General features: G+C 43.6%; 1 protein-coding gene across 2 annotated transcripts in view; it reads left to right on the forward strand.

The window, feature by feature from the left end:
- ERCC2 (ERCC excision repair 2, TFIIH core complex helicase subunit) overlaps positions 1 to 13,950 on the forward strand; it is a 1,411,027-nt gene that overhangs the window by 520,247 nt on the left and 876,830 nt on the right. For both annotated transcript variants that reach the window (XM_078660894.1, XM_078660895.1), the window contains 2 exons: positions 11,577 to 11,690; positions 12,980 to 13,093. In XM_078660894.1, coding sequence (XP_078517020.1) covers positions 11,577 to 11,690; positions 12,980 to 13,093 — 228 coding nt within the window. The remainder of the gene's footprint in view (positions 1 to 11,576; positions 11,691 to 12,979; positions 13,094 to 13,950) is intronic.

Here is a 13,950-nt window from a genome sequence, read left to right on the forward strand (position 1 = left end):
TGTGTGGGGGGGCTCTGTGTGTGTGGGGGGGCTCTGTGTGTGGGGGGGCTCTGTGTGTGGGGGGGCTCTGTGTGTGTGGGGGGGCTCTGTGCGTGTGGGGTGCTCTGCGTGTGGGGGGCTCTGTGTGTGTGGGGGGTTCTGTGTGTGGGGGGGTTCTGTGTGTGTGGGGGGCTCTGTGTGTGTGTGGGGGGGCTCTGTGTGTGGGGGGGGCTCTGTGCGTGGGGGGGGGCTCTGTGCATGTGGGGGGGCTCTGTGTGTGTGGGGGGGCTCTGTGTGTGTGGGGGGGCTCTGTGTGTGTGGGGGGGCTCTGTGTGTGGGGGGGGCTCTGTGTGTGTGGGGGGGGCTCTGTGTGTGTGGTGGGGCTCTGTGTGTGTGGTGGGGCTCTGTGTGTGGAGGGGCTTTGTGTGTGTGGAGGGGCTATGTGTGTGTGTGGGGGACGCTGTGTGTGTGTGGGGGGGGCGCTGTGTGTGTGTGTGGCTCTGTGTGGGGAGACTATGTGTGAGTCTCTGTGTGTGTGTGTGTCTGTGTGTGTGTGGGTGCAAATGCAATAGGTCTCGTATTTGCGAGAGATTAAGCTATTGACATTGCAAATGACAATGCCATTTATTTATCTGTTTTCAAAACCAACACATAAATAAAATTTTTGTCATTTACAATGCCAATAGCTCTAACTTTGGCAAAGGCGAGACCGTTGCATTGTAAATGCTTGTTTGCTTTTGTTTACAAGCCCGCTTAAAACCATAAGAGTTGAAGTTTGCGTTTTCTAAGATCTGAACGCAAAAAATTAGTGATCACAAAGCTTTGTCGCATGTGACCCATGTCTGAAACATACATTTTGGCCGCTTGTCGCTTAAAATGATGATGGAGCTGTAAACATTATCCCTTTGTTTAAGACTGTTGTGATACATTGTGTTTTCAGAATAAACGTTTCCTGCCGTGTTACGTTTACTTATTTGTTGGTTACCTCTTTTATAATTTAGAGGATATTTTATTCATCACACCGCCCATTACCTCTACCCACACATGAATTGTAAAATCAGCCTTACCTCTCTTTACGTCTATCCACCCCTGGACTCTAACCTCTCTCTACATTTACCCAACCCTGAGCCCTAATTTCACTCTTACTTCCCTTTACTTCCACCCACCCCTGAACCCTAAATACACCCTCATTTCCTTTACTTCTACCCATCCCTGAATCCTAAAATCACCCTTACCTCCCTTTACTAACCCTGAGCCTTAAGTTTCCTTTACCTCTGCTTACTTCTACCCACCACTGAGCCCTCACTTCCCTATACCCACCATGGAGCTATAAATTCACCCCTGAACACTAAAATCACATTTATCGCCCTTCGGTCCTACTTATCCCTATACCCCAAAATCACCCTTACCCCCTCTACTCACCCGAAACCCTAAAATCACTCTTACCTCCTTTTACCTCTACCCACCCCTGAACCCTAAAATCGCTCCTACCTCCCTTTAGCGCTAATCACCTTGACCGCTAAAATCAAATTTTCCCCCTTTGCCACTACCCACCCCTAAAACATGAAATGATCCTTACCTCCACTAAACCCTAAAAAAAAACTTACCTCACTTTAGCTCTACCATTCTTAAACCCTAAAATCACTTAAAAAAAGAAAAATAACAAAAAAGATATTTAAAAAGAAATACTTGCCTACATGGTAAAGTGCTGTGTAGTAAAGGTATAAATATTTACTTGTGTGGTTCCCATCTGCATGGTAAACGTCCTGTCTGGTAAAGGATGTTTCTCCTCTGTCAGGACACATTTCCAACTCCTCTTTGAACACACTCCTGCCTTCACACCGGTGCCCCTAAATGTTTTGGGTTGGGGGCACAGTTGGTTGCTTTATGCCCTTTGGTATGTTTGGTGGACACCTTAACCACTTGACAATTTGCCCCCTCTCTTCCCCCCAATCCACACCTTGTAGTATAGCTCTTGCCCGAGACAGTGTGTGCATTGTAGCTTGCAAGACATTTTGTTTACCTGCAGGGGGCTTAGAGCCTGCCCATTGCTTACCATTGCTGGCTTCATCATCTCTCTAATTGCTTTCCTTCTCTTTGGTCAGTGAGTGTCGGATTCACTTCCTTTTCGTGTGTTTGTTGCTACACTGAAACATGGCCCCAAGTATTGCTTCCCTTGCCTGTTGTCCTTCCACTGCTTTAAGCTTTCAGAGATACTTTTTTTCCTTTGACTTGCACTCCTTCTTCCCTCCCAATCTTGTATTGTTGTTCGCCCCAGCCCCCATGCCCCTTCTGCATTGTTGGTTGTCTGGTCCACCCTGCCCACTCCCCCGTTGTTGCTTGCCCTGGTGCCCACCAACTCCTCCCCCTTCGTTGCTTGCCCTGTCTGTCCCTCACCTCCTCCTTTTTCTGTGCTTACCCCCTTCCATCCTGCCTGAGAAAAACCACCCAAAAGCCACACCAACAAGTTTCAAGATGATACAAAATGCAGCTAGCGCTGTGCTCACTGCTCTGCGTGGCCATTTTGGCACTGTCTTCATGTATGGCCCACATCAGCTTAGAAGTGAAATAATTATATAGGTGAGTTTTTCCCCAGAATGCCTTTTATGTGTTTGTGAGTTTCAGACATCAGAACCAAGCCAAGATCCATCTTGCATTTGGCAACTTCAGACCGCTTTACGTATATTACAGCCTTTGCATCCGTTTATGGATGGTGGCTTTCATTTACTTTTGTTATTATTGCTTGATTGCTGTTTTGCACGGCAACCTCAGCCTTTGGTTCACATTTCCTATCCCCATTAAAAAAAGATTGATGTATAAATATTATTTTAATTTCTTGTGGGTTTACATTTGCTGACCAGATTTGTTTGCCATTTGTTCCTGATTTCAAAGAAAAGTGATCACTGCTCCTCGTGGAAAGCACTGTCATAGTACCTTGTTTTCCTGGCTTTCAGCCGTGGCGCACAACGGCTGCTCTTCTGTAAAACATGGCTAAAAGTCCTTGACAAACCCCAAGCTCTTGCACAGACCAGGCCTATTGGCTTTATAAGTGCGTGTTTCTTTACCCTCCAAACAAAATGTCAGGGAATGCGGAATGGAGTGTACCTCTGATGGCAAGTGGAGAGATAAATACATTGTCCTAAACTCAATGAGACCTTCACACAAGAATAACATGAATCATTGTCTCTCTCAAGACTTCACAGCAGCAGTTATTTGAAAGACAATCTAAGTTCACCAGCATCACACCATGTGCTGTTAAATTCAAGCATCAGAATCTGTAGAAATCTGATCTACACAAGTGTTATCTTGTCTTTCAGGAGAAGATGCTGTAACAGTTGTTTTCCATAATCCAAGCTACCTACTTCCATAAAGACACCATCCGCCAAAGACCATATCAGCTTGATAGCACTATCTATTTGATAAACTAACACCTGTTTGTCCAATACATAAGCGATCCAGTAATATTTCAGTGTAAACCGTCCCACTACATTTAACCTGGATCTCATTAGTCATCTTTTTTTTTTAAATATTTTTATTGAGAACAGCAAAACATATGCATACAAGGACATCACTGTAGGACTTACAAAATTCTGAATTTGGACAAGTACCTGACATCAATGATACATTACATAGCTTCAGCACCTCCTGTACTTTGACGCATTTCCAATTCCACTGTTGGGGACACCACAATATCTCCTCGATATTTATTCCAGTTCAACCACTTTCGCTCCCGTTTCTTGGGACACCCCCTTGCTATAAACACGTCAGTTTCCGCCAGCATGCATCTATCCAACTCTTTCACCCATACATGTATCCTCGGTATGGTTGCTCCACCCCATCCTTTCGCTATCTCCATTTTGACCAGGGTGTAACCCGACGTCACAAATTGCTTCTCTACTTCCGTCAGATCAGTTGCCTCCCAGATACTTAACAAACCCAGTCGTGGCGTTAGGGCTTTATGCATGTGTTCGGTGGCTCCCTCCCATAGGACTCATTAGTCATCTTGCAAGCTATTTTGTTGTATTGATCTGCCTGAATCTGCCAGGATATTACCCACCAATGTCGAGTGCTTCAGGAGTGAAGAAGGGTTGCTTGACTCTGCAGCCATGGGGACCAGGAGACGTCAAGGATGACCAGTGTCCAGAGGTGAGCTGTCCCACGAAGGATGTCGATGTCCGACTGGAGCACCAACAAGCCTTGGCAACTGCAACCCACGCGGTCAGAGGAAACAGGTTACGGTGTGGACCAGCAATGTCCAGGGGACTCTCCAAGCAATGGAGAGTCAGGGCACGTCTGGAGCAACCAGGTAAGCCCAAGAATTAACAAGATGAGCCTCGCCAGGATCCACAGGCCAATTGACCAGGGATCGCGAGGAGACCTCAAGCAAGTGTGCAAAGCACCAGCCCACAGGACACTCGTGGAGTGGAGGCTGAAAATCTTCAGTGCAAATACTGCTCGGGGTCAGAACTACACGGAGTCCAAAGCACAGGCTCAGGAATCGTCACTAAGCATATGCAACTGCAAAAGTACGCGGTGCACAGAGGTTCGGTTTGCATGGTCCCCACGAGGGATACTGGTCTCAGAATAGTTGAGAGGGCAGATCGACTTTGAGGACCTTTGGGAACCCATCTCCTGTGTTTCTGAAATCTTCGGAGTCCTCAGGAGCTCAGGAGAAGCAAACCAGTCAGATGTGTTTAGGTGCCTGCTTTTGCAGGGGAGTAACTCCTTTACTCCAAGGGAGATTCTTCAGTCGTCCAGCGTCATGCAGGCAGTCGAAGTACTTGGATTCTTCTTAGCAGAATGTATCCAGGTAAAATCTAAAGTCCTGTAGCCAGGTTACCCACTTTATACCCATGGGAAGGGTTTGGAAAGAATCTGTGGACCCTCCTAGGGAAAGGGCAGGACAGAGGGGTGGCTACACCCATGTCCTTTGTCCAGTTTCACGCCAGAGCAGGAATAAATGGCTCCTAGAACTGGTTTGAGCTGGACTATGCGCAGGGACACCAAATGTGCCCCCAGTGCAGACTTTCTGGCACTCTTAAGAGTGCACCCACCCAGCCCCAATACACTAAATCCTGTCTGGGATGTGGTTACACCTCCTTGTGACAGGATGCCTATTGTCATGCCTTCCTCTGCGCGAGCTTGGCTCAGCAGCAGGAGAGCAGAATCGTGTCTGTGGCTGGCAGCATCCATTTTGTGCTGCCCAGGTCGAGAAAGCTAGTACCGGGTATACCGGTGACCCACATATGTCCCTTTAGAAGGGTGGAATCATATCTCCGGAAGGAATGATTGCAAGGTGTTTGACACCAAACACAGCATGTTTCTAAGCAGCTGTTTTAAAGTTAGCATTTACCGCAAGGTTATAATGCACTTAAACATATATGTCTGGCTGCATCACAGACGAGCCCGGAGAATGGTCTCCGAAGTTTGCAGATGGGCTCTGCTCATGCAGGGACACCCTCTCACGAAAAACCCAGCTCCCTGCCTTCAGGATTGTTAAGGCCTGTCATAGGGGTGACTGATAGGTATTTAAATGTAGTGATTTAAATAGATATAGTGAACCTATATCTTAAGTAAGTGGTGCAAGCACCAGCTTACACAGTCTGCTGTATCAGGCTGGTTGTATCAATTTGGATAGCCTCTCAGGGGTGGCATGATACATGCTTTAGCCCATGGGAAGCCTCTGGGCTATCTATGCTCTGGGTACATTGTGTACCATATACTAGGGACTGATAAGGGTACCCCAGAAACCAATCTTGAGTGTACCTAAAGTACAAGCATATCAATTTACCGGAGAAAGCAGATAGACTGGGTTCCTGGATAGCAGGATCCCAGTCAGACTAGGCCAAAAGCAGTGTGACATCAGCAAACATCGGGCGTAACCATAAGAAGCAGATACTACGTTCCTACAATCTTGGCTCGAAGTTCAGTACTGGAGTCATTCAATTCCAGATACTTCTAAGCATAACCTACTTTGCACAAGTTTTGATGGATCTAGCCTCTCCAAAACACCATGGTTTATTTATTTTTCTACTTGTACTGTATACAGGGCAGATATGCGATTATGAGGCAGACTAATGACTGATTATGTGCGATCATAGTCAACCGTGTCAAAGGAGTGCCAGTCGTTGATACACTGATGAAAAAGTGCTCAAGATGGGCCTCAAATAAACAAGAGCAAAAGAGAAGGACTCACCCATGCTTAAGATCATGAGACCTAATTAGTGTGGAAAGAATGTTGTCAGCCGAGAGTCACAGATGGGCTAAGTTCTAATACAGAGCCCTGACAGTAGCAGTGCTTAAGCATTTAAATGTATTTATATAAATGCTTGGAAACATTTAAAATATACCCCTTCGAATGCCATCTTGCTCCGGGGTTTTAGATGCTGCAGGATTGTAAATAACAGTCGGCCAAGCCAGTGACCAAGGCTCCACTCCTGTCTAGTGCAGCCAGACCCAATCCCTCACTTCTGCTCTGTTCTTTTCTCTGACTCCACACCATACCCCCCCTTCACTCTGCAAAGACAGTTGATGTCAGTTTTATGAACAAAGTTGTTGCTTTAGTCTCCTCGGCTGCTCACTCCTATATCTGCAAGCACAGTAGACTGGTGCAGTCAGAATGTTAACTTATATCTACTTCCTGAAGCACATTTCCACCTATTATGGTTTCATTCCATTGCTCTCCTGTAAGGAAGGGTAAAATTTAAGTCAATGTAAATTTCACATGTGCCATTTTTCAAAATTGTGCCATCTTTGTGGTTAAAATGTGATTTCCTATATAGTATACACGGGATAGTGATCTTTGACTAGTGACAACCGTGTAGAAGATGCTACGCTTTGAGGGACAGGGAACCATCTTATTTTCCTCATCATGCTAAAATAGAGTTGCTGACTTCTGGGAAAGTAAGCAAGGTTTTGACAATTTGCAGGCCAATATGATAAAACGCTGTAGTGGAAGATCATGCATGCCAATATCAATGACATAACGTTTTTTAAGTCGACTGACTTGTTGTGTCATCATAAAAATGTCTTTAAGAAGCACTACTGAGTGAGGGACTAAGGCTCCACCCAGATGTTTATTATCAGTTTACAAAGACTTGATTGGCCTACAGTTGTGTTATTCCACCTGAGAAAAAGTCTGATTGCACTGCATGGACACTATCATGGACAGTGAAGTACCCTTGTACTTCACTGTAGATGTTTTGTTTAACTGTTAATTTCACAACCACTGTCTTTTCTTTGCCTTGGCCATAATATATCATCATTAGCATAGCCAGCCCACTGCCGTTCTCATTATCAAAGATGGTGGCTGTGTTTAGCATCAAGGTTAGAGGCAAGAGCTTTCTATTTTGTAGAAAATGGTGTTTCCCTTATTGAGACTGCATCCATCGTGATGATGCAGCTGTGGAGCCCGTTTATTTTTTTCCATATGTGTTTGTGCTATGTAAAAACAAGGCATATTGTTCTGTCCACACATGTTGGCACACTAACAAACATGGCTTTTGCTGTCAATAGTGCCATTACCTGCCACCTCCGCCTGCTTTCTCTTCCCATTTTGCATCCTTAGTCTGCAGTCTTGACTCCCTCCAGCCTCAGTCTACTAACCTCCTCCCGCATCAGCTTTGCAATGGCCGCTCCCTTGCTCGCACCAGGCTCCAGAGCTCCTACTTCCTTTCTCCACCTGCGTTAGCCCCTGCAGAGTTCCAACATCGTGCAGGCCAACAAGGCCCGGTTGTCAGTGTGCACTATTTTCAAATGCAGTTGGAACAACAAATTAAACTGTGGTAAGATCCCCCTAAACCTACACTTGACTGTTATGTATGCATTTAGGGCCCCGGTACAGGGCCAAACGGTTCTCTTGAGACCGTGCCCTCTTCCTCCACTTGTGCTGCACCTTTATGCGTAGTGTCCGCTCCCTTCTGGTTTTTCCCCTGCAGCTTCCCAAACATTCCCATGTTCTACTCTCCCCTGCTGCATTGGCTCCTGCAGTTGTTTAATTAGGTCTGGACACACACACACACACACACACACACACACACACACACACACACACACACACCCACACACACACACAAACACACCCCCCCACACACACACAAACACACCCCCACACACACACACACACACTCACTCACTCACTCACTCACTCACTCACTCACTCACTCACTCACACACTCACTCCCTCTCTCACACACTCTCTCTCACACTCTTTGGCTTCACTTTAAATAAGTATTACCCACTTATGTCATGCTGGTTTATAATTTTTCTCCTATGGAGTAGTTTCATTGCTGTGGCCATTTGCTTTGCCAAGATTCGTTTTTAATGTACAGTATAGAAGCCTTGTATCACAAAATGAAGAGGATGAATTCACTGCCACCAAGATGTACTTGTAAGCCCCATCAGATTGTAAGGGGCCACAATGGTCCAAATAGACACATGCGAGAGAGCTGTCTGATATCAGTAATGGTGTTTGTGGTGCGGTGGAACCTGTCATCAGCTGACAGATGTCGCACTTGAGGACATAACCCTTGGTCTGTTTAATTAGACCCAGCCTCCAATAACGCTGCTTTACTAGTGAAACAGTTGCAGCGATACCTGCGTGGGTTTTTTTTTTTTAAGTTAAACTTGTAGCTCACATTAGCAAACCCCAGAATTATGTTGTTCACCCTGTTCAAGTGTTTCTAATAACTCTTCGTCCATCAGATAAATATCATCTACGTAGGACAATGCCTCCTCATCACAATTTTGAAGTAACTCTGTTACTCTTGCTGACTAAAACTCAGGGCTATTCTTATACCATGGGGCCGAGAATGCTGACAAATATCTGCTTCCAGGCGCTTTATTTTGGCGGACGGAACCATTAGAGATATCTAGTGTTGTTTTGTATTTTTTCCGCACAATGTTATTATTTAATGAGGCACTATGTGCATTTTGTACTGCAAATGTTTGTGTGCAACTGTTCATATGCCTGCAGTCTAAAACTAGACAGTATGAATTGTTGGGTTTCATTACGGGAAACAAAGGATTATTCATGGAAGAAGTGCAGTTTTCAATCACACCTTGGTATTCAAGTTGATCTAAGATCTCCCTGACTTGTTTCTTTGCGCCATGTTTTATTGGGTACTGCCTCTGTGAAGTAGGAGTAGATTTTAATGGGATTTCATGGGGACGTGACTCAGCATCCCACTCTACAGGATTTCAGTAAAGTCCGGGAGCTGGCGCTAACGCCTACTCCTGCGAGTATGAATGCTTAAGTGACTCTTGAACGAGGTTGAAGAAAGCCGGTAAAATTACATCTTCCCTCTTAGGGCACTCCATAACAAACTCAGGTTGCCAATCTTTTTCCGCCAAAAGGAAATTGTATCCATATGTCAGGTTCTCTCAAAAGAGGCCTTTCACTTTCCTGGGTATGTCCCCTTCCATTCGGAGCGTGATTTCAAATAAACTATGTGGGACACTTACTCTTGTATCTGGTGTCCCCACTGGTATATGTTCATTCAACGCTGCTATTACTAGACATTCCATCAGGTTCTGGTGAGCTATTGTTACTTCTGCTGCGCTGTCTAGCATCGTCAGAGCCCATTCCCTGTCCTGTAGCAGAGTCCTCAGTAGCCTTGCATTTCTTATTTTAAGGCCAGCTACCTTCTTCTTTTTAAATTGAGATTTTGTTTTGGGTTCATCCTCTTGTTTAATAATGTAGTCTGAAGGGCGATGTTTGACTTTTGGCTAAATTCGCTCTTCTGATATGTGTTCTGACCATCCTTCCGTCTCCGAGTGTTTTGATGAATCCTGAAAGGAACATGAGGAACTTGTATCAGTATCCTGATACCTGTCAGGTTTTTTAATATTATCACGGTTCCTAAGATTGTATTTTCTATCAGAGTGTTCCTGTTGAGGAGACTCACTCTGTGATCTTGAAGCATTTTGCTTATTATTTTTGGATGGTTTATTATCCCATTTCTTTGTAGAAGAATCAGGTTCTTGCTTTGGGTTATCTTGTTTGGAATTATTCGTCACTTGTGGTTTCCCAGGTCTAGCTCCCAGGTTATCTCTACCCAGCAAAGCACAGGTTTCTTCATTAATCTTAGGTAGTTCTCGCTCCTGTTATGTAGGAGTGACTTCCCTCAGGCGTTGGCGTATAGTCACCTCTGCTGCCTCCCCTTACATGTTACCTAACATATTTGTTGATACCTGGGCAAAATTGCCTATCCGTTTCCTTCCCAAGTCCAGGGCAGGGTCTGCCAAGTACTCATTCTTTATTTGTTTCAATACATCTGGTATCATTGATATTGAGAGGGTACCAGGAGTTCTGGTATAAACGACAGCGAAAGCTGTACCCCAAGTGGTACATTTCTCTATCGGGGGAGCTATACCCATTGGCATGCAACTTGTTAGAATTCTGTGTTTTGCGAGTGGATACTGCTTCAAGCTCTGCTATTTTCTGTACTATTCAGAATGGCATTTGCTCACCTTTGGTGGGGATTCTTCCCATAATCGCATTTTCGTAGTCATTTGAGGTTGACCAGCTTGATTAACCCTCGTAGGTTGAATTGTAAGTGCCGCATTACAAACTGTGTAAGCTTCCTGTATAGTTTTACTGTGTCTCTGTAAAGTTCATGTTATTCTGTTGCTGGTAATGTATCAATTGCTGGATGTGGTGTGTAAGCAGCTAGGACCGACCAGGTCGCTCCTTCTCTGCTGAGCGGACAGAGTCTCACATTTTCAGTGGTTTGGGGGAGGGCGTCTTTAAACCAATTAATATACTCTTACTAATTTACCGGGTCTTCTACGTCCATGTATGGAGAGTATTCTTCAGGTGTCTCATCTTCAATGTAAGTGTGAAACAACTTGGTGCGTGAATTTGCAGGCGGGAATTTGACCCAAAAATAGAATTTCCTCTGTTCTGAATTGCCTTTTGTGCCTCAATCACAAAGGTAACACTACCACTCATTGTCAGGAGGCCCTATTCCACCAATTTAATTGTAACTGCATGTCTGCAATTTTCTGTAATGTTAAGAGCACCTTCTAGCCCTTCTTTCCCTGCATACTCAATGCTGTCTTCAGGGACAGACATTGTGGGAGGAAGTAATAAGGAAAAGAGATAGGGTTTTGCACAATGTGGGCAACTATAATCCTTCAAACTTGAAAAATCTGCAGCCAAAAAAGGTTAATTCTGTTTGTAATTCTTGTTCCGAAGAGTGAAAAGCAATAATTTTGTTTTCATATTGCAATCTAATATTGTTTTCTTCCTTCATGTTCAGTTGCGTTAATCTTGTTACTGAGTGTCATTGACTGCAAAGAAGCTGCTTTCATGAGGCTTGTTCTTTCATAGCTTTGAACTACTTTTTCTCCCTTCTCTTACCTATTGTGAGAGCGTTGTTCTGAAATTCAAATAGAAAACCCTATCTTTTAGCGTAAGTGTGTATTTGGCCAACATAAACTAACATTTGGGACTCTGACATGAGAAACGAACCTGGTTTAAATTAATTTACAATGTAATGTTCATGGTTTATGTGAGTGAGTTGAACTACAAATGCCCTTAAGATGATATTTAAACGTGTTCCTAACTAATTGAGTGTGTGACCTCTTTCCTACAGGTCATTGAGGAGTTGAGGAAGCTGTTGGAATTCTGTGAGAAGGAGACAGGCGAGAAGAAGCCATTTCTTGGTCTGGCCCTTAGCTCGAGAAAAAACCTGTGTGTGCATCCTGAAGTGAGTTTAACCTTCCCCACTCATTTTCTGCAGTATTCGCTCCTAAGGCTGTACTGTAATTACCAGCTTTCCTGGTACAGTGGTCGCCAGGAAATGTCTGTATATACTGGCCTGTATCCTGTCTTTCAGGTTGCAGGAGCAGTTAATGCTGATGGTGAAAGACATTCTTTTGCATTTGTGAACAGACCATAAAGATTGGCTATTTCAGGTCCCTTAAAATATAATCATGCAGTACATATTTCCATAGTTAATGAAGTTACAAGTTCAACTTTCTTCCTGCTGCCAGCAGCTGGGTTAGTTCACTTGTGGTGGGCCATAGAGAGTTTAAAAACGGTAATTGTGTTTGTAATTCTTGTTCCGAAGAATGTAAAGCAATAATTATTTGTGTTCCCCAAACATGCTAATTAGAACAGTTTCTCCCAGGCCAGTGAGTTTTTAGCTGTGTTGAACACATGCATGTAGTTTGCCCTGTGTAAGTTAGACTATCGGAGCTAATGGAAATAAGGGATCCAGAAGAAAGACATACCATCTAATAAAGCAAAAAAACTGGTATTCTCTTTCCAGTTTTCAAATTCCTGTAAAGAAGCTTGAATGTCACTGGCGATTAACTGACAAGGTAAATTGTATGGTGAATGGTTGTCTGAGTTAGAGGAGTAAGGGAGTCTTTCAAGAGGACCATCCCATGTTTACGTCTGAGCCCAGAGCATCAATTTATAGTTCTTAGGCCCTCTACATTAAGGAGTAACTCTTCCCCAACACTCTCCACCCTCAGAAATGGATGGAAACTAATATATTTAATGAGATAAAGAACAGAGATAGAAGGGACTAAATACCTTAATAGGCAAGTGAGATGTATCTAAAGAATTAGTTTTACCGGTGGGATACTCTTTTAAAATGTGGCTGATATCCCGTCTGCCATATTACAACAGCCATAGTCTATACTATAATACAGCGACCGGGACATCCATTATGTTGGTGACGGAGTATTTCATCCGCCACACTCTAAATAAGGCCCTAACCTTTTACAAAGTACATTGTGATATTTACTGAGCCATGTTAACCCACGTATGTATCGTTACTTATAACAATACTCAAGTAATGGAACGTTTGAGGTCTTGTAGCTAGTCATTATATGCCAGCGTTCCACTTTCACTTTGGTACGTTCCTGCTGTCAATCATAAGAAACCTGTTTCTTTAAACTTTAGTGAGAGGAATACGTCTGTTATAATGTTCATTTGCATGGTGGGGCCTATGCCCTTTTTCAAGGACTCTGTTTGCTTGCTACACAGGTAAGTGCTTTGCGATTTGGGAAGGAGGTGGATGGGAAGTGCCACAGCCTCACAGCCTCCTACATCCGAGCACATCAACAAGATGTCAATGTGGAATCCTGCCGCTTCTATGAAGTACGTATTTCACTTTACTCTGCTATACCTGCATTATATACGGAATAAATTATCACACTTAATACTGCAACATCTTGTTTGGTACATGTAAACCTAAATATTATGGGTTAGACATTGACTGTGAATATTTCAAGAAATGATTGGGTCCTAGCTCCAATCTTTTGGGGCGAAATGGATGATCTTCATTAAATACTGGCTCCTGTAAGTGAAAGAAAGACAAACAGTTGGAAAATCAATCAGAAGCAATCGACCACTATTGTAGGCTGATATATTTATACATACTGTGGAGATCAGGTTGCTATTAACATACCTGGCAAGGGGAAATAAGATAAAAGTAAGGTGATGTTTCACTGTCATTTGTGGGATACAAGAAGGTTAGAAAATAGGCATTAAGGAGCAAATTGTTTCCCATTTCCCATGGTGAAATATATAACAAGATTCTTCTAGTGTAGCAGCTACCCAACCCCATTCCACGTTGTCGCACAATTCTAGAACAATCTCACTATATAAATTACGGTATGGTAATATCAATCTGATCTTCTTAATATGCATAAATATGTTAGCCTACAATAGAGGTAGATTGCTTCTGATTGATTTTCCAACTGTTTGGCGAAAATAATCTTCCCCAAATCTAAAACGGTTGTGATATTACACAATATATACACAATTACTAACCTTTTCAGCTAAATTTAGAATGTTTTTTAGTATCATTTCTTTGACTGCTTCTGTTCCTTTTCTATTGGGCATGTTGCTAAATAGTTTTTGTTCATCACTTCCCAATCTTCCTGAGAAAGTGTGATTAACTTTAATTCATGAAAATCAGTTGTATTCTTAAGTAAACTATGGATAATTGGAAA

The sequence above is a fragment of the Lissotriton helveticus genome, chromosome 9 (genome assembly GCF_964261635.1).
Source record: "Lissotriton helveticus chromosome 9, aLisHel1.1, whole genome shotgun sequence".
NCBI classification, from domain to species: domain Eukaryota; kingdom Metazoa; phylum Chordata; class Amphibia; order Caudata; family Salamandridae; genus Lissotriton; species Lissotriton helveticus.